The 20,057-nt window shown below is 41.0% G+C and overlaps 1 protein-coding gene across 4 annotated transcripts in view; it reads right to left on the bottom strand.

The window, feature by feature from the left end:
- lmbr1l (limb development membrane protein 1-like) overlaps nucleotides 1-20,057 on the bottom strand; it is a 112,998-nt gene that overhangs the window by 6,702 nt on the left and 86,239 nt on the right. For 3 of the 4 annotated variants that reach the window (XM_072249061.1, XM_072249060.1, XM_072249063.1), the window contains 5 exons: nucleotides 18,835-18,912; nucleotides 16,726-16,799; nucleotides 15,916-16,006; nucleotides 13,473-13,539; nucleotides 7,122-7,283 (listed from right to left, as the gene is read on the bottom strand). In XM_072249061.1, the coding sequence (XP_072105162.1) occupies nucleotides 7,122-7,283; nucleotides 13,473-13,539; nucleotides 15,916-16,006; nucleotides 16,726-16,799; nucleotides 18,835-18,912 (472 nt within the window). The remainder of the gene's footprint in view (nucleotides 1-7,121; nucleotides 7,284-13,472; nucleotides 13,540-15,915; nucleotides 16,007-16,725; nucleotides 16,800-18,834; nucleotides 18,913-20,057) is intronic. The other variant, XM_072249062.1, reaches the window with a different exon arrangement.

The following is a 20,057-nucleotide window of genomic DNA, read 5'->3' as shown; positions in this document are numbered from 1 at the left end:
AAAAAAATCAAAACAAATCATGCAAACAATGGGAGCAAGCAACATCAACAGCAACAGCATTCTGAACTAAATTGAGTCCTTAGATTCAAATCTCTGGAGCAGCTTGGAGAAGGCCCAAAGCCTTGGTATTCAGTTTATCATATTAGCGGAGCAAGTTGCTGAAAAGTTCACAAGTGTGAAGCACAGCAGCCAGGGACAGTCTCACAGCTTCAGCATCACGGGGACAGAAGCCCCCAGACAATCTAGGCTGATGTTTAAATTGTCCAAACCTTGCACTGGGCCCGGGCCCTGCAGCAACGAATCATTCCAGGCGTAGATTTCACTGCTGGAGAAGCTGATCTCGACCTCTTCAAATCAGCTCGGTGCTTAGAGCGAATACAGGCCCAGAGGCATCAAACACTCATCATCTGACAAGCAGTTCAATCGTGGATTGATTTTTGTGAACCTCCTTTGAACTCTCTCCAGTTTCAGCACATCCTTTCTAAGATAAGGGACCCGAAACTGCTCACAATACTCCAAGTGAGGCCTCACCGGTGCTTAATAAAGCCTCAACATTATATCCTTGCTTTTGTATTCTAGTCCTCTCAAAATGAATGCTAACATCGCATTTGCTGTCCTAATCACAGATTCAATCTGCAAATTAACCTTTAGAGTTTCCTGCACAAAGACTCCTCAGTTTTTTTGAGCCTCAGATTTTTGAATTTTCTCTCCATTTAGAAAATACTCTACTTTTTTTCTTCTTCTACCAAAGTGCAAGACCATACACTTTCCAACACTGTATTTCATCTGCCACTTCTTTGCCCATTCTTCCAATCTGTCTAAATCCTTCTGTGGCCTTTCTACTTCCTGAAATCTACCTGCCCCCAAGCTATCTTCATATTGTCTACAAACTTTGCAACAAAGCGATCAATTCCATCACTCAAGTCATTGGTATATAATGCAAAAAGCGGTCCCAACACAGAACCCTTGGAACACAAATCACCATCAGCCAACCAGAAAAGGCTTCCTTCATTCCCACACTTTGCCATAGCTTTATCCATGCTAGTATCTTTCCTGTAATACCACTGGCTTGTAGCTTAAGCAGCCTCATGTGTGGCACCTTGTCAAGGGCCTTCTGAAAATCCAAGTAGACAACATCAACCGATTCTCCTTTATCTACCCTGCTTGGAATTCTTTTGAAGAAATAACAACCGATTTGTCAGGAAAGATTTTCCCTTGAGGAAACCATGCTGACTACAGCCTATTTTATCATGTGCCTCCAAGTATCCCGAAACCACATCCTTAACGATCGACTCCAGCATCTTCCTAACCACTGAGGTCAGACTAACTAGCCTATAATTTCCTTTCTTCTGCCTCTCTCTCCCTTCTTGAAGAGCAGAGAGACATTTGCAATTTTCCAATCTTCCTGAACCATTCCAGAATCTAGTGATTCTTGAACGATCATTACCAATGGCTCCACAATCTCTTCAGGTACCTCTTTCAGAACCCTGGAGTATACACCATCTGGTCCAGGTGATTTATCTACCTTCAGATCTTTCAGTTTCCCCATGAACCTTCTCCCTAGCATTGGCAACTTTACACACTTCATGACCCCTGACACCAGAAACTTCCAGCATACAGCTAGTGTCTTTCACAGTGAAGACTGATGCAAAATACTTATACAGTTTGTTTGCTATTTCCTTGTCCCCATTACTACCTCTCCAGCATTGTTTTCCAACGGTCCAATATCTACTCTTGCCTCTGTTTTACACTTTATGTATCTGAAGTAACTTTTGGTATCCTCTTTAATATTATTGGCTAGCTTATTTTCATATTCCACCTTTACTTTCTTAGTTGCTTTCTTTCGGTTTTTAAAAGCTTCCCAATCCTCTAACTTCCCACTAATTATTGCTTTATTATATTAACTCTCTTTGGCTTTTATGCTGGCTTTAACTTTCCTTGTTAGCCATAGTTGTATCATCTTGCCTTTAGAATATTTCTTCCTCTTTGGGATGTACATATCCTGTGCCTTCCAAATTGCTTCCAGAAATTCCAGCTATTGCTGCTGAGCTGTCATCTCTGCCAGTGTTCTTTCCTATTCAATTTTGGCCAACTCTTCTCTCATGTCTCTGTAATTCCTTTTATTCCACTGTAATACTAATACCCCTGCCTTTAGCTTCTCCTTCTCACATTTCAGGGTGAATTGGATCATACTGTGATCACTTGCCCCTAAGGGTTCTTTTACCTTAAGCTCTCGAATCAATTCCAGTTCATTGCACAACACCTATTCCAGGATAGTTGATTCTCTTGTGAACTCATCCATGAGCTGCTCTACAAAGCCATCCTGTAGGCATTCTAGAAATTCCCCCTCTTGTGATCCAGCACCAACCTGATTTTTCCAATCTACCTGCATATTGAAATCCCGCATTACTACCGTAACACTGCCCTTTTGGCATGCATTTTATATCTGCCATTGTAATTTGTAGACCACATCCATACTACTGTTAGGGGGTCTTTAAATGACTCCCGTAAGGGTCTTTTTATCCATGTTCCTTAGCCCTACCTACAACAATTCAACACCTATGTCACCTCTTTCATTTTTTTTCAACCAACAGAGCCACCCCACCCCCTCTGCCTACCTGCCTGTCCTTTCGATACGTGTATCCTTGGATGTTCAGCTCCCAGCTATAATCTTCTTTCAGCCATGATTCAGTGATGCTCACATCATCATACCTGCCAACTTGTATCTGCACTACAAGTTCATCTACCTAATTCCGTATACTGTGCACATTCAAATATAACACTTTCAGTCCTGCATGCTCCCTTTTCGATTTTATCTATCTTTTACATTGCAACTCATCCTGTTGACTGCAATTTTGCCCTTCATCAGCCTCTCCTTGCTAGGAGTCTCACTGCACAGTGCCTCTGTTGTAAACCAACTATATCATCCTTAGCACCATCACTGATTCCCATCCCCCTGCTAAATTAGTTTAAATCCTACCAAACAACTCTCGCAAACCTGCCCGCAAGGATATTCGTCGCCCTTGGGTTCACGTGTAACCCGTCCCTTTTGTGCAGGTTGTACCTTCCCCAGAAGAGATCCCAATCACCCATAAATCTGAATCCCTGCCCCCTGCATCAAATTATCTTATTCTTACCCTCACTGGTGCGTGACACAGGCAGCAATCCAGTGACTGCTACCCTGGAGGTTCTGTTTCTCAACTTTCCACCGAACTCCCTAAAATTTCTCTTCAGAACCTCCTCACCTTGTCTGCCTATGTCATTGGAGCTAATATGCACAAAGACTTCTGGCTGCTCATCCTCACTTTTGAAGAATGCCATGGACCCAATCCAAGACATCCCTGACCCTGGCACCTGGGAGGAAACACACCATCCGGGTGTCTCTATCACATCCACAGAATCTCATCTTTGTTCCTCTAACTATGGAATTTTCTATCACTAGCACAGTCCTCCTCACCTCTCTGCTGTTCTGAGTCACAATGCCAGACTCAGTTCCAGAGACCCAATCACTGTGGCTGCCCCTGTAGGTCATTCCCCTCAATAGTACCTAAAGTTGTATACTTATTATTGAGGGGAATAGCCACAGGTACACTCAACTGTTTATTTTGCCTGATTTGCTGAATTCCTCCAACATTCCTCCAGTGTGTTGCTCAATTATTTCCAGCATCTGCTGAATCTCTTTTGCTTAACCTTAGTCATAGTGTGGCTTAGCCAGCTTTCAAACTAAAAGTGTGTATGACATTCCAAAATATTAAGAATTCAAAACTACCAACCAACAAAGCAATGTAAAAATAAAAATAAATACAATTAACTACGCCCATGGAGAAGTTTGGAAGAGCCTGCTGAAGGGGATGCCTATGGTGCCTAGACATGGTATTGGGCACAGTAGATTAGGCACTCGCTGCAGTTTCTCCCATATTGTGGTGAAAATAAGCAATTCAAAGAAGAGGGTTAAATGGATCGGTGTGGTTAGGAAAGGAGATCATACAAGGAGTCAGAGAGAGGACTGCTTTGATGGTGGGTGGGGATCAGGAAGAAGATGATGTGTGCGGCTGTGGGAGTGGAAGAGAAATGCAAAGAGGAGAGAAAAAACACCAGGCAGATGAATATTAGGAAGGCAGACGATTGTAATGCTAATACACACTTCAAAGCTTTCATCAGAATAGCGTTAGGCCCCTTTTAAGTCACTGTAAACCTCAACCAGTCAAAAGTTAAACCCTGCTTTAGCATTCTTGCAGCTTTTGCTACATGTGGCATAATTTTGTACAAATTACATCAAATGAACACCACATCATTTGACATCAACTTGCATTCAACCCAATAGGTCTGCATGTGAACAAATCACGTACATGCTCTCACTGTCAATGAATGTAGGCCAGTCAGAAGACAAAGGTGTGGATATTCTTCTCTCTAAAACTTTGTTTTCCTTCAAAATGCCTTCCAAATCCTGTTTCCTTAACCAAAATCAGATTTAATACCACTGACATATGTCATGAAATTTGTTTTGTGTCAGCAATACATAAAAATACAAACTACAATAAATATATAAAAACATTTAAATTAAATAAGTAGTGCACAAAGAGAGCAAAAATAGTGAGGAAGTGTTCATGGGTTGGCTTATTGTCCACTCCAAAATCGGACAGCACAGGGGAAGAAGCTGTGTGTTTTCAGGCTCTTGACAGTAGTAATGAGAAGAGGGCATGCCCTGGGCGAAGGGGGTACTTAATGATGGATGTCGCCTTTTTGAGGCATCACCTTTTGAAGATGTCCTGAATGCTGGGGAGCCTAGTGTCCATGATGGAGCTAGCTAAGTTTGCAATTTAGCCAGCTCCATCACACTTTATATCTGTCCCAATATATCATCAAACAGAAATTAGCATCAAGCTGTGTCATGTTCTCTCAGGTAAAATGCTTTAGGTTCAAAAAAAGCTTGTTTAATGAAAGAAAACTGTCATTTGGCATCTTAGAAAGCTAGTACAAAAACATACAAATACCTCAAACAATTGTAGTTAACTAAACTGGTTCAACAATCTGTGCAAATTATCTTGATAAACTTAAAAATATAATACAATTAGTTATATTGTTACTTGCTTTTGAAGTATAATCCCCCTCCCCCCTTACAATACAGAACTGCTTTATGAAACAGTGCTTACGTGCCAATATCAACTCCTTTAAGTAGGTGGGTACAGACTCCTAATCGCGTGGTGTGGGTGAGGCTCTTGATTCCCCCCCTTATCTTCACCACTTGGAATGAGCTTGGGCAGCCATTGTATTCAATTTGTTGACAATGAGAGATTAGAAATGGCTCCCAGAGGAGAACCCTTGCACAGTAGATTGACCCAGAGGGACCATACTGGGATTGTATTTCAGGACAAACATCACATGTGACTGACCACATGGCCATAGTTTTAACCCCTGTTGATATATTTTTAAGCAAGCCAGTATACCACAAATGAAGGTATGTAATCCAGGTTATACAGATTCCTTTTTTCAGTAACTGCATGAGGAATTAATAGAAAAACTGGTCTTTAAGTAAATGAAAGTTCTTTCAGAGACCAAGGAAGCTGTTGGCATGGCTACATCCACTTCCAATGGTAACCTTGCCAATAATACAGGGAGGGGGTCACTCCAAAATCTGTAACCGGGGACTGGATCAGTCTGCCAAAAACAGTAAAATATTTGGAGAGGGAACACTAAAATGTTCGAGTAAATGACAGTTCCTAGAGATTTACTTGTAAAGAGGTTCCAAGTGATACCAAAAACTGAGAATTTGGCCCATTTGGCATAGAACAAAACCAAAGTTCTATTGATGTTCCACTTCCACTAAAACACAGATGTGCAATAATTTTTCTCCTTATTCTCAACTATTTATTTGAACTGGAGTCAGATCACATTAAATACAAAAGATTCTGAGGATGCTGGAAAACTTGAGCAACACACCCACAAAATGCTGGAGGAATTCAGCAAGTCAGGCAGCATCTATAGAGGGGAATAAGCAGTTAATGTTACAGGCTAAGACCCTTCATTAGGACTCTTGGACAGTATGAGACAGGAGAGCAGTGTGGTGCCAAGTCTTGCTGGGGTGTGGTCATATAGTGCTTACAGCTCACCACATGACCATGTTATAATTGTCCCAAAACATGGGAAGAATATTACAAGTCTTGAGCTGGCCCAAGGAGGGCCTTTAAACAACAATCAATTATTTTGTGATTCATTTTTGTAATTAATTTAGATCACTTTGTAGAGATCTATTTTCACTTTGACATGAAAGAGTCTTTTTCTGCTGATCAGTGTCAAAAAAAAGCCAAATTAAATCCACTGTGATTCAATGTTGTAAAACAATAAAACATGAAATCTTCCAAGGGGGCGAATACGTTTTATAGGCACTGTATATTACTCAGATGATAAATTTACTTTGAACTTTTGAATTTTGAGACAAGAAAGATGACTATTGTGACAGCAAGAATGTGTGAGAGTAGGCTTAAATGTTGGAATACTGGCAGCTTTTGTCGATCAAGCCCAGGAGCCAAAAAAAAGTCGCAAATCGGGAATAGGTCAGATCTGTTACATAGCGTGCTATACATCTGCTAAATCTGTATTTTAATGTCCCAAGGTAAACACTTCCGGAAGCAACACTGCATGATAAGCTTGTCAGAGAATTGCCTTTAAAACATTCAACTAATCTCAACCCATAAGAGTGTTGCATTACTCAGCATCAAGAGACGCTTGATGTGCCATGGATGGTTTCCCATTAGCGGGCATGGTCTGGTGAATGTAGCAGAACATTGCAGGTTTAACAAGAGAAGTGCTTTGATTGCTGTGTAGAATTAGGATTCTGTAGCCATCTGTGAGTAGATGGATATCCACATCTTTCAAAACCTTAGATGCCACAATAACCTAAAATGTATAATTTTTGTCACTTTCCCCAACAATTTTCAAAGTCTTCAACCCATCTCTGAAAATAGATCGATCCTATCAGGACACATAAGAGAATGGGAGATCATTTAATCCTATTTACTGTTTTAATAACTAAAAACACAAAAAAAATGCCTGTCTGAATATGATTTACTCATATCTCATATTATCTCATACACCATTATATTTGTACAGCTGGTACTTACCAAATGCAAAGAGAAGTTCTGCTTGTATTGTTTTGGTGAACTTTTTGAACAGGCAAATTGCAGTAAGGCTCGCAAAAAGCATGTTGTAGAGAAAGACGATGTAAAAATTTCCCAGCCAGTTAAACCTGCCAAAGTGTCCCAACAAGTCAAAGTTGGTGATTCCTAATGAAAACAACAAAAAAACCTATGATAAATACAGCAGCAATTCAAAACTCAATTTAACACCTGTAAGTTGATTCAGAAAAGCTTCCTGATGATTAATTGATTAGCTTTATTTGTCATGCGTACATCAAAACACAACTTACTAACCCTAGCCAGTATGTATTTGGACAGTGGGAGGAAACCAGAGCACCTGGAGGAAACCCATGTGGTCACGGGGAGAACGTACAAACTCCTTACAGTCAGTGGTGGGAATTGAACCCTGATTTTACAGCTGCCTGCTGTAAAGCATTGCGCTAACCGCTATGTTACCGTGCAACCTTCAGGTCACTTAACAAGAGCAGATCATCAGGGGACAAAGTACTAGTGACCACCTATGGCACAAAGCCTTTCAATAAAGAACCCTACCCCAGGAACACCCAAGTCAGAAACAAGGCAAACATTATACTTGGGTAGCTCTTTTTGGCCTGAAACATCAACTGTTTATTCACTTCCATAGACACTGCCTGACAAGCTGGTTCCTCTAGCATTTTGTGTGGGCTGCTCATAATGTTTGAGAGTGTTCAAAAAAAAAGTTAAGACTAATTCTCCATTCAGGATGCATTCTTTGACTGAGTGTCATAGCAGCAAGGCCAATCAAATGCAAGCCATGACATGGATGACCAGGTTTGATCAGGAGGAGCATGAACGAACTCAAACATGATCACAGCACCCACACACATACTAGAAGCTAATGGAACGAAGCCTAACAAATACCAATCATGAGTATAATTAATTGTTTAAATGAGTAATGTGAAAGCTGTTAGGATTCTAGATCTGGAGGGGCCAACTTCCATGTGATGAGACAGGCTTTCCACAGATAACTGTTCACTGGTAAAATGACAGGTGATCAGTGGGGCACATTTAAAATGGAATTTCACAAGGCAGTGAACTTGATTATTCCCATCCCTCCCTTGGGGAGGAGAGCTTTATTGCCAGATAATAGACAATTAAACAGAAAAGAGAAAATCGAACATTGAAAGGAGAAAGCATGAAAGAGCATTAAAAAAACACTGATTCTGGTGACTAGGAGAGATAACAAAGAAAAAGTGTAATGTAACAGACCGAAACCTGTAAGTACAAAAAGGAAATTTGCAAAGGACTGAAATTAGTGAAAAGCTTTTCCAGTTATACAAGGAAAGGAGAGTGGTTAGGAACAATGCAGACCTCTTTAAAAACAGAAACTAGTGCTAAAAATAAGGAGACACATTTAAAAGAGAGGAAGAAAATACCATCCCAGGCATTCAAAACAAAAAAAACAGATGCAGATATGGCAGTAGTAGAAATTTGGCAGTCTCAAATAAATGTCAATTATTAATTTTAAATCCGAGATCGATAAATCTTTGTAAAACTAAAAAGTCATTAAAGGGAAAAGGCAAGTTAAGTGTGAAGTAGCTTATAGATCAACCAACAAATGATAGTACAGGCTCAGATTTATCCAAAAGAAACACAGAACAATACAGGCTCTTCAACCCACAATGTTGTGCTGACCATTTAACCTACTCCAAGATAATTCTAACTAATAGATTGAAACAATTTGAAGTGTATAGTTAGTTCTATTAGCACATTCACAGAGCAGCACCTTGAGAATAAATTGCATACAGTCCATTTCCAACCTCAGTTAGACTGAGGCTCTGAGCTGCTAGAGCAGGAACTTCAAGTAGACAAGGAAAGGAAGTTGCTGGTGCTACTGAAATAACATAGAAAGTTACAGAAATACACATCAAATCAAATCACCATGAAGAGAAAATAAACATGTTGTTGATAATTGTGGTGGAATTGATTATGGGGAAGGATTATAGCTGAAATATTTGGGAGATACAGTGATCCACTGCTTGATTGTGGCAAAATATACTATTATTAATAATGTCCAAGAATGGATCAAATGCGGAAATACAAAGGAGGAAATAAAAAATTATAAAAATAAATTTTCCATTTCTTCAGTTAATGAAAGAGCCATCTCATGGGCAACTGGTAAGTTGGGCACCTAACCATGAATTTGGGAAGCAGGATTCAACCCTTAGTTTGGGCTCAAATATGTGATCCCAGCTACAGATGTAGTAATACCACAACTAGATGAAGTCAGCATGCTACACCAGAGGAAAACAGAGGTGGAAGAAAACAAAAGGCAAAGCATTCTACACCTGAGCACTACCCATCCATGCACATGTACTGTTGTGTAGCCATTTGACACTCAAGGCATGTGGATAAGTGTCTAATGGACAGGGCACCTGGAACATGTGACCACCTCTCAAAGGAGAGAATGGCTTCAGAAAAGCAGAAGTTGAGGTGTAGGGAAGGAAGGTTGGTTTAAAATTTAAAAAGTTTAGGCTTTGAATAACAATTCCACTTCAGCCTTTCAACAGCAGAGTGAAAACTGACCTTGCTTTCATTCTTAGCAAATAATGTAAGACTCTTATATAGTACTAGACAACGGGGTGACCCATTGGGGCACCCTTTGAGATAAGGGTAATGCAGTCTGATGTGACCAGAATCAACATTAAATTTTCCTGAATGCTATTGGTATCGCTTTGCTTTGGAAACTGAAGTAGTAAACCTCAGTTTATTAAAGAAGAACGACGCGTAGCAAAGCAAATATAGCTCCTCCTCGTTTAACAAAGGACACTTTTGATGGCATCATTTATGGTTTATCAGCCACCCTTGTGTCTCTCGTTGTCATTCTGGAGACGTGCAGTCCTTTCATCCCCCATCTCTTCTGCTGTTTGTTCTTTGTCTCTGATCCTGGAGACGTGCATTTCTCAGCTCCTTTGTCTCTTCCTCTCTCCTCCTTCTGTGCCTGTTCTTGTCATTCTGGAGACGTGCAGTCCTTTCATCCCCGTCTCTTCATCTCTTCTGCTGTTTGTGGTTTGTCTGTGATTCTGGAGACATGTATGCCTCTCCTCCTCTGTCTCCTTCTCTCATCTGTTTTTGTCCTGACCCTTTGATTCTGGAGTTGTGCGGCCCTGGCCTCATCCAATTTTTGTTCTCTCCCTCTCCTTGCCGCTTCCCGAGGACGTTTGGCGTCATCTCTTGACCATAATGTCCCCCTTCCCTTTCCACGCGGCATAAATAGGCTGACTATTTTTTTTTACCCTAATGCTGGATAGAAGATATGAAGCAGTAACACCAAAGGATGCTGATTATTTTTGATGATGTTGTTGACGCTCTCCTAAATGGACGTGATATAGTCACCGCTGTCCTTTGACTGCAGCAAAGGGTTTTATGGGTGTCTGGAAGTACGTCATTACAGTAAGATTTAATTATCTCTTATTGATGGGAGGCAGTTAGATCTGTCCCAATCCTGCACATGCTAATGGTGATTAGCAGAATGTGACCCCTCGAAATAGAGCTGCCCTGCCCTTTTGCTCCAGTAGGTGTCCCATGCGCATGTGTGGGGCTGTCGCGTCCCGATTTCCATGATGGCTGATCGGCTCACGGGTGAAAGACAGCCTGTTGATTTTTGGCGAATGAGCAATTTTATACGAATATATAACCCTGAACATTGCCTGCATTCTGTAAGTTAGCGCATTTTTAAATTCGATTTAGCTGAAAAAAGTGCCACTGTAATGCAGCGTTCGTGCTAACTGGAGATCACAAACAGACAGACAGAGCATGAGAGTTTTAGTATTATACTAGACAACTGGGTGACAGTCTGATGTGATGTGCTTTGGAAATTAAAGAAGAACTCAGTGTATTAAAGAAGAAAGATGTGTAGCACGACAAATATTGCTCCTCCTCATTTAACGAAGGACAGTTTTTATGACATTTCTGGTTTAACGAAGGACACTTTTTATAACCACATCTCGCAATAATTACTCTGTGCCGCATATTCTTGAGTTGATCTTTCCTCTTCTCCTGTCTCTTCCTCTCTCCTCCTTCTCTACCTGTTTTTGTCATTCTGGAGACGCGCAGCCCCTTCATCCCCCGTCTCTTCATCTCTTCTACCATTTGTTTTTTTCCCCTCTGATCCTGGAGTCATGCGGCCCTGGCCTGATCGGATTCTTGTTCTCTCCTCCGTCTGTGCCTATTGTTGTCATTTTGGAGACGTGAATGCCTGTCCTCCTCTGTCTCGTCTTCGCTCATCTTTTTTGTCCTGACTCTTTGATCCTGGAGTCGTGCGGCCCTGGCCTCATCCGATTGTTGTTCTTTCCCTTTCCTTGCCGCCGCCGACATTTGGTGTCATCTCTTGACCATAATATCCCTCTTCTCTTTCCACGTGACATTAGGCTATCCATATATTTTTACCCTAATGCTTGATAGAAGATAGGAAGCAGTAACACCAAAGCCTCCAAGATGCTGTTGTTTCTTGTTGATGTGGTTGACGCTCTCCTAAATGGACGTGATAGCCCTGCCCCTTTGCTGCAGTTGGTGTGGCTGCTGTGAGCATTGTGAGGCGCTGCTGAGGCTGGCCGTGTGCATGCATCGTGGTGTGGCGTCGTGGTCTCCATGGAAGGTGGAAGCAGCTCTGTGAGCATCGTGAGGTGCTGCTGAGGCTGGCTGTGCACATGCGTTGGGCTGTCACGTCCCGATTTCCATGATGGCTGATCAGTTCTCGGGTGAAAGGCAGCCTGTTGATTTTTGGCGAATGAGCAATTTTATACGAATATATAACCCTGAACTTTGTCTGCATTCTGTAAGTTAGCGCATTTTAATTCGATTTAGCTGAAAAAAAGTGCTGCTGTAATGCACCATTTGCGCTAATTGGAGGTCACAAACAGACAAGGCATGAGAGTTTTATTAGTATATAGATAGGTATCTGTCCCAACAAGTGTGAAAAGTTGCAAATATTGAGCATTTGCATTGTAGTGCAAGATCAAACAATTCTGAAGAGAGAGGTCAGGTTTTATTTAAAATCAAGCTTGGTTAATCTTCCGATATTTGTGCTTATAATGAGAAGAAAGCAAATTTTACAGATGCAAGTTTTAATAACTGGAAACAGGGAAACAAGTCCCGACTAAATTCATGGAGTTTGGTGCCACCTGCTGGCTGTCCGAGACAACCCAAACACATTCCAAAATTCCAAAAGCTTGTCCCTTCAGAGATGTCACTATTTTCCAATTTTGGTTCAGAAATCTCTAATTGGCATGTCAAAGATCACGATTCACAATTTAACATGTTCTGCAGAATCTGAAAACTACCACCTTTGTACCATTTTACATTGGGGTTGCTATTCCTCATTACAAAACAAATCTCAATATAAATAGGGATGGAGCAATTGGCCTCTTTCTGTGTTGTAAAACTTTTATGAAAGGAAAGACTTTCAGTTCTATTATAGTACTCACATCCCTCTTGGGATATTCCAAAGCAATGTACAGCAGTTTCACTACTTCTGAAGTAATGAGGGGTCATTTCTGAGCAGTTTCTTCTCTAAACATAAGATTCCATTCAAAGTTGGCTATGGGCATGTAGAGCGATGTTAATGATATTATTTCAATGTTTTCCTCCATTCCTTTCAAAAGGCCAGGGCTTTGCTATGCCCCAGTGCTGCCTCGACAGTTTCTCAGCCATGACCATTCATCACAATTAACCCTTAACAGCAAGTATGCACGAGCTGCTTAACAAGAAAGGAGCAGTGTGGTTGTGAGGGAGTACTGTACTGTCCCACATGCCTTCAAATAAGACATCAAACAGAGGCCTTGTTTGCTTGTTCAAGGATCCACTTGGAGAGGATCAAAGGGGTTTCAGGTGCCGCAAACAACATTTCTCCTTCAACCCAGAGGTTAGTGGTCATTTACCTCTTACTGTTCGTTGGTCATCAAACTGACTCTAAGCTTGGATACATAATGACTGCACTTTAACTCATGAGTTAGCAGTGGTGCTCTGTAATGAAGTGGTACACAGGCATATTCTTTCCTATTTATATACAGTGTTCACTTTCATAATTACAAACAAAAAATGTGTGCACGATGGCCAAGATAAGAAAAAAATATAGGTTGATTTGTTTCCCTCCCTTATCTGAGCAAGTTGAGGTCAATTGGAATGTCCCAACCAATGACCCAACAACCAAGCCAATAAACTGCATAAACTAAAACGAACATTTGTTGAGTCTAACAAGTGTTTTAAATTCAGACTGAGATGGTTTATATGATCCAAAAATATGGACTGGAAGTTAAGTCCAAACTATAGTCTGTGGAAGCATGCACAAACACTTACCAAGTGTACGGGAGAATACCGGCAGGGCTGAGCTCAGAACAAGTAGTGACACACAGTTCCCAATTATCTAGGTGAAAGAGATTTATCAACAGGTTTATGTATTACAATAAAGATAATGGAATCCTTTAAATCACTTTTGATCGGGTCATATCTGGAACACTGAGGCCATTTCTGGTCCCCTCATAATGTAGCTTGAAAAAGGTTCAGAGTGGGGCCTAGACTGCACTAAACAATAAGGATTGTAGAACAATTAATCTAGTTTTACCAGGTACAATCTAGAACAATGGTCCCCAACCACCAGGCCATGTGCTACCGGGCCGCGAGGAAACGATATGATTTGGCGATATGAGTCAGCTGCACCCTTTCTCATTCCCTGTCACATCCACTGTTGAGCTTGAACGCACGCGAGGTCATTACCCGCGCGTCATCCATCTTAGCGCAGGAAGAAGATCAACTCCTCGAGCTTGCAAATGACGGTGGGCTGAAAAGTATGTTTAACATAACATCTCTGCCGGCATTCTGGATCAAAGTCAAGGCTGAATATCCTGAGACAGCCACGAAAGCACTGAAAACGTTGCTTTCATTTCCAACATATCTCTGCAATGAATGCAACGTAAACTAAATTGCGGAATAGACTGGACATAAGGAACCCCCTTCAAGTATCGCTGTCTCCCATCACCCCTCGATAGGACCGTCTTGTTGCAGGAAAACAAGCCCAGGGTTCCCATTGATTCAGCGATATTGGTGTGGTACAATGATTTTATATGTTCATACGAGGAAAATATGTGCTGTGCGTTTAATATCCAAACGTTACTTAAAATGTTATGATGCTATTGACTGAAAAGTGACTTATATAACCATATAACAATTACAGCACGGAAGCAGGTCATCTCTGCCCTTCTAGTCCGTGCCGAACGCTACTCTCACCTAGTCCCACCAACCTGCACTCAGCCCATAACCCTCCATTCCTTTCCTGTCCATATACCTATCCAATTTTTCATTAAATGATAATATCAAACCTGCCTCTACCACTTCTGCTGGAATTCGTTCAACACTTACTTCAAGCTCCCCTGTCCTCCCCTGATAATTGACTTATCACTATATTCACGCGAGGAAAAGATGCGCTGTGTGTTTAATATTAAATTCGTTAGATAAACCCTTTTAGAAACGAAATGTAGTGTATTAGCCACTTAGCATCTATATTCCGGTCGTGATTAACACCCCCCCCCCCGAACAGAATCGCCAAAAACGATATGTAGAAAAAAAATTGGCAGGTTACGCATGCGCACACTGGTGCCCACACAAGGCTTCATGGTCATGGTAGTCTTTCTCGGGGTAAGCACAACGTATTTGACTGTTACTCTTGTCCGTTAGCAACCTCCACCCCCCACCCCCACCCCCCACCCCGGGTTGGCCAGTCCGCAAGAATATTGTCAATAATAAACCGGTCCACGTTGCAAAAAAGGTTGGGGACCCCTGGTCTAGAATACCACCCAGATTTGGTCCCCTGATGTAGGACAGGGCATCCAGGCTTTAGAAAGAGGTTCAGAATGGAGCTACGAGAGTATTATTATGATATAACAGCCCTTTATTATCAGCATGAACAGAGATATATGAAGCTTAACTCCAGGAAGAGAAATTGGGATCATCCACGTCCACAGTTTAAGAAGGGGACCAAACGCAAGAGTATAGGTTGCAACAGAAATACTGAGATTGGATGCAACATGGCAGATCTTTTCACAGGCTTTATGTGCCATCATTTTATTCCAGAGTTTAAGTGAATGCAAAGCCAATGCAAGCTTATGAAAATGGACTAGCTGTGGGCCAGTGTTGCCAGAAAAAGCTTGATCACCTTCAGGAGCATGGCAGACCATAGCCTCCCTTTTCCAAGACCAACATTCTTTGATTTTCTACCTTTCCTAGGAGTCTGCTTGTGGGGGGAGTGGCACTGTTTGCAAACTACACCATGGAGGTGGTAACTAATAGGTCTTTTCCTGTTCTCTTTTGCAACATACACATGAAACCATGAATGAAGTCAAATGTTAATGATGGTAGCACTCCCAACAGAACTGTGCTGCTAAGTTGCTAGTGGATCCAGCTCAGTTGATAGCTAAATGAGGTTCTATGATAAAAAATAGTATTCAGGCATAGTTTGCACATTAGCAAACAAATTAAACATTCTTCACAGTCACTAATATACAGGTCTTTGCCGGATTGAGTATTTATCGTATTTAAACAGACAAAATCTGATGGGAGATTCAGAAGGTTTATCAACCCTTTAGTCTCTTGCCTAAAACAGAGCTTGTATGGTGATATGCTAATAATTGTATTGCTGTTACAACTCAAATCCAATCATGCAAAAAAAAAAAGCCTGGACACAAATGCATTATTATAATCCTCAGAGGAAATGATTCCAAACAGATATACATACGTCAATGCCTACCTTGGTCATGGTGGTGTCCTGCTTTCTGGGGGTAAGTTTGATGAAAAGTGGAGAATTATAAAACCCAACGACTGATGACACCCATAAGTAACTGCAGTGAAGTTAAGGTACAAAAATACTCAAGTGACAGACAAAAATCAACTCTAGAGCATCATTCTCTTTCTTACTACCATCTATAGTACTAAGGTTCAAGGTGTTATGCTCTCATCCAGATGAGAAAGGTGGAGGGTTCAAGTCTCATTCCAAATATACGAGTATAAATGTCTAACAGTCCATTGTACTACCAAGGGAGATCCGCACTTTCAGAGATGCCATCTTTCAAATGAAGTATCACCTCTCAGTCCAATCTGCCTCCCCAGGACGACACTATCCTGAGGAAGAACAGGTCAGTTCTTCTGAGCCAAAAATCAAGAGCTCACTTTTAAGGGCTCTACAATTCATGTTCTCAGTATTATTATATTTTTTTTAATTTGCACTATTTATCTTCTTTTGCACATTGGTTGTTTGTCAGACTTGATCTATATTTTTCATAAATTCTATTGTATTTCTTTATTATCCTGTAAATGCCTACAAAAAAATTAATCTCAGGGTAGTATATGGTGGCATACACTTATTTTGATAATAAATTTACTTTTGACTTTGAAATTTATTCCTCCAATATTGCTCATAAGTAGAGTGGCTCGTTTCTCACATTACAGCAGTGACTACACTTAAAAAGTACTTCATTTGGCTCAGAAGTACTTTGGGATGTCCCAAGGTTGCAAACTGCACTATGGAAATGCAGGCTTTTTTTTTGTTTGGAAAGGATACAAAATGAGAACAACCTCCATAGCCGCTCCAAGTGAACCAAACATAGAGAGAGAGACTTTTCCCAGAGGAGGATCCTGGAGTAGAAAAAACACTTAGTAACACTGCACACTGCAGTCAGACTTCATAACAGAGCCACTCAGTGTTCAAGACACCAACATCTTCAAGCTGGGACTGCAGTCACATAACAAAAATTGGTTTCAGCTACATTTGGGAGAATTGAGGGAGAAAGCATCCACAAATGCTATTCAATCTCACGTGTTAAGGACATGATACTAGATATTGGTTAGTACCTGTGCCTGTGTTAATTCAGCACAGAGCAGGCAAGAAGTCCATCAGCACACCATCAATGTGACCTACAAATACTAAGCTTCCATTTTCCTCCATAGTACAACCTAGATATTGCACACAATAGAAAGGATAAAATAGGAAGTCCCGTCCAGTCTGATTCACCATTCGATCATGGCTGATTTATTTTCCTTCTCAATCCTATTCTCCCTGTAACCTTTGAGTATATTTAAAGCAGAGACTTATAGGTTCTAGATTAGTAAAGGTGTCAATGATTTGGCCTTCACAGCCGTCTGTGGCAATGAATTCCACAGACTCACTATCCTCTGGCAAAAGAAATTCCTCATCTCTATTCCAAAGGGATACCTTTCTATTCTGAGGCTGTGCCCTTTAGTCCTAGACTCCTCCACTTTTGGAAACATCTTCCCCAGATTCACTCTATCTCAGCCTTTCAATATTCAGTAGGATTCAACGAGATCCCCCCTCATTCTTCTAAACCCCAGCCACCCCCCCATCCATATTCAGTTAGAAGGACAACATTCCTTCAGAATCACAGGGGAGGTGAAAGTTGTCACTTGGCAGATCTGCAATTTCCATTCAGGATTTTGTTCTTGTTTCAGGTCCTGGAGCTCCCATGCTGGTCATTAAAACTCTGTGGAGACTAGACAGGTCTCAGAGGCTAAAGTTCACCCCTCAGACAAACTATTTTAAATTTGCTTGTGATTGCATCAATGCATTTTGCAGTTCCAATAAAAGGAGGGCTTGCTTCCCACGTTGTTGGAAGCACCAGTTTAGCAAGGGATTAAAATGAGTTTTGTAAATCAAATTAGATCAGGATCTGTTCTACAGGTTTCCCCACACATGGGACCAAACAGCTCAATTGTACTCCATGTAGTCAAACCGTCCACAGATCTTGATGCGAAACTGCCCTCATATTCGTGCTTTGTTTAGCTCCAAGAACTTTGATGATTTTTGGACAATATAAAGCCATCGTACTCTAGTGATTCTAATCATAATCACAGTACAGTGGCCAAACAAAATAGGAATAGATTTTAAAGGAGTTGGGTAACTTAGCCTTCTACTCTTTACTAAAGCACAGGTGGATCATAGAACCTGGAGATGACCATTCATCCCCAGTGAGGTTGTTCTTACATTGTATGATCAGCAATCTGCAATTTACCCTCATTTATCCATAACAGATTAGTTTAGATTAGATTTATTTATCACATGTACATTGAAACATACTGTGAAATGAGTTGTTTGTGTCAACAACCAACACAGTCTGAGGATGTCTGGGGGCAACCCACAAGTGCTGCTATGCTTCCAGTGCTAACAATAACATGCCCACAACTTACTAACCCTAACCCGTACAGCTTTGGAACGTGGGAGGAAACCAAAGCATGTGGACATAGGAAGAACGTATAAATTCCTTACAAACAGTGGGAGGAATTAAACCCCTATTGCTAGCACTGTGAAGCATTGCACTAACTGCTATGCTACCATGCTGCCCGTACACCAAATTAAACCCATCCTACTGACTTTTCTCAACAAAGGTGGGCTTTCTTAAAGAAAAAAAGCAAAGTGATGCAAAGTGTGTGTGCTACTTAGATGACTTTTCCTCAACATGCATGCAAATGTGACACAGTGAATTAAGTCAAAGCTAAAAGAGCTCAGGTTAAGTAGCATCAGAACAGCTCAGATGAAAGGTCCTGGACCTGAAACGTTAACTGTTTCTTTCTCAACAGATGCTGCCTGACCTGCTGAGTATCCATCATTTTGTTCTTATTCCAGATATAGAGCAAAGTACATATTCAAGTTCTTTACCTGCATTCCTTTGGGCATGGCTGTTTCATCAATTAGTAATTGAAGGATGTGGAACCCCACTACCAGGACTGAGATTCCCTGAAATACCAATGAAAAACATATGATTTAAGAAGAGTGTATTCCAATCTACACCAGCTAGGCATACATCACATTCAATCCTAAAGTAAAATTTGCGTTGCTTCCTGGTTTAGCATCACTGTACATTTAAGTACCAACTTAAAACTGCTAACACTCATTGCAACCAAATATAACACTACCCTCCAATGGAGTGGTAAAAAGAAGGTTCACAAAGTTGCATAATAGTAGCTCTGACAGGAACAGAGAAAGTTTTATGCTACATTTGGTAGTGATGCAACTCAACTGGAAGGACTTGATGCTGTTGCACTGTTCATACTAACTCTGGGGAACAAAGATTATAAAGACGAAATTATATTTGATTTGACTGAGTACACCAACTCCTAAATAATGAAGTAACTTTTATTTATAGGTTGAGTAATGTACAATTGCTGGTTCCAACAGAGCCAAACAAGTTTGTGCCAAAAGTCAACAAATAGCTCATCTCAATGAGCCCTTTAATGTGAAGTTGAACTTTCCAGATTCAGCACAATCAATTAACTACCACAATAAAAAGTTTATTTTAGAACTAACAACCGATCATTATTTCACTCCTCTCCTACAGCCAGCCAGACGCTAAACTACCAGCATCATTAATAGTGATCATTTCGTGTTTACGGTCAGAGTCGTAGTTATATACAGCACAGAAACAGCTCTTCAGGCCAACTTGACCATGCCTACCTGAGCTAGTCCAATTTGCCTGCATTTGTCCCATGTCCCAATGTCTTTTAAATGTTATTGTACCTGCCTCAACCACTTCCATATACCCACCACCCTCTGTGTGGAAAATGTTGTTCTTCATATCCCTTTTAACCTTTCCCCTCTCACCTTAAATCTACACCCTGTAGTTTTAGACTCTCCCTATCCTGAGAAAAATACTGTGATGATCGACTTTATCTATGCCTCTGATGATTTTCTAAATCTCTATGAACATTACCTCTCCACCACCTCCACTCCAGGGAAAACGGTCTCTCCTTATAACTCTAGCCCTCCAGTCCCAGTAACATCCTCGCAAACCTTTTCTGCACTTTTTCTAGCTTAATGACATCCTTCCTATAGTGGGGTGACCAGACCTACACACAATACTCTAAGTGCGGTTTCACTAACAT

Source organism: Mobula birostris, chromosome X (assembly GCF_030028105.1).
Source record: "Mobula birostris isolate sMobBir1 chromosome X, sMobBir1.hap1, whole genome shotgun sequence".
NCBI lineage: Eukaryota > Metazoa > Chordata > Chondrichthyes > Myliobatiformes > Myliobatidae > Mobula > Mobula birostris.
This window is presented reverse-complemented; position numbering and strand designations above follow the sequence as displayed.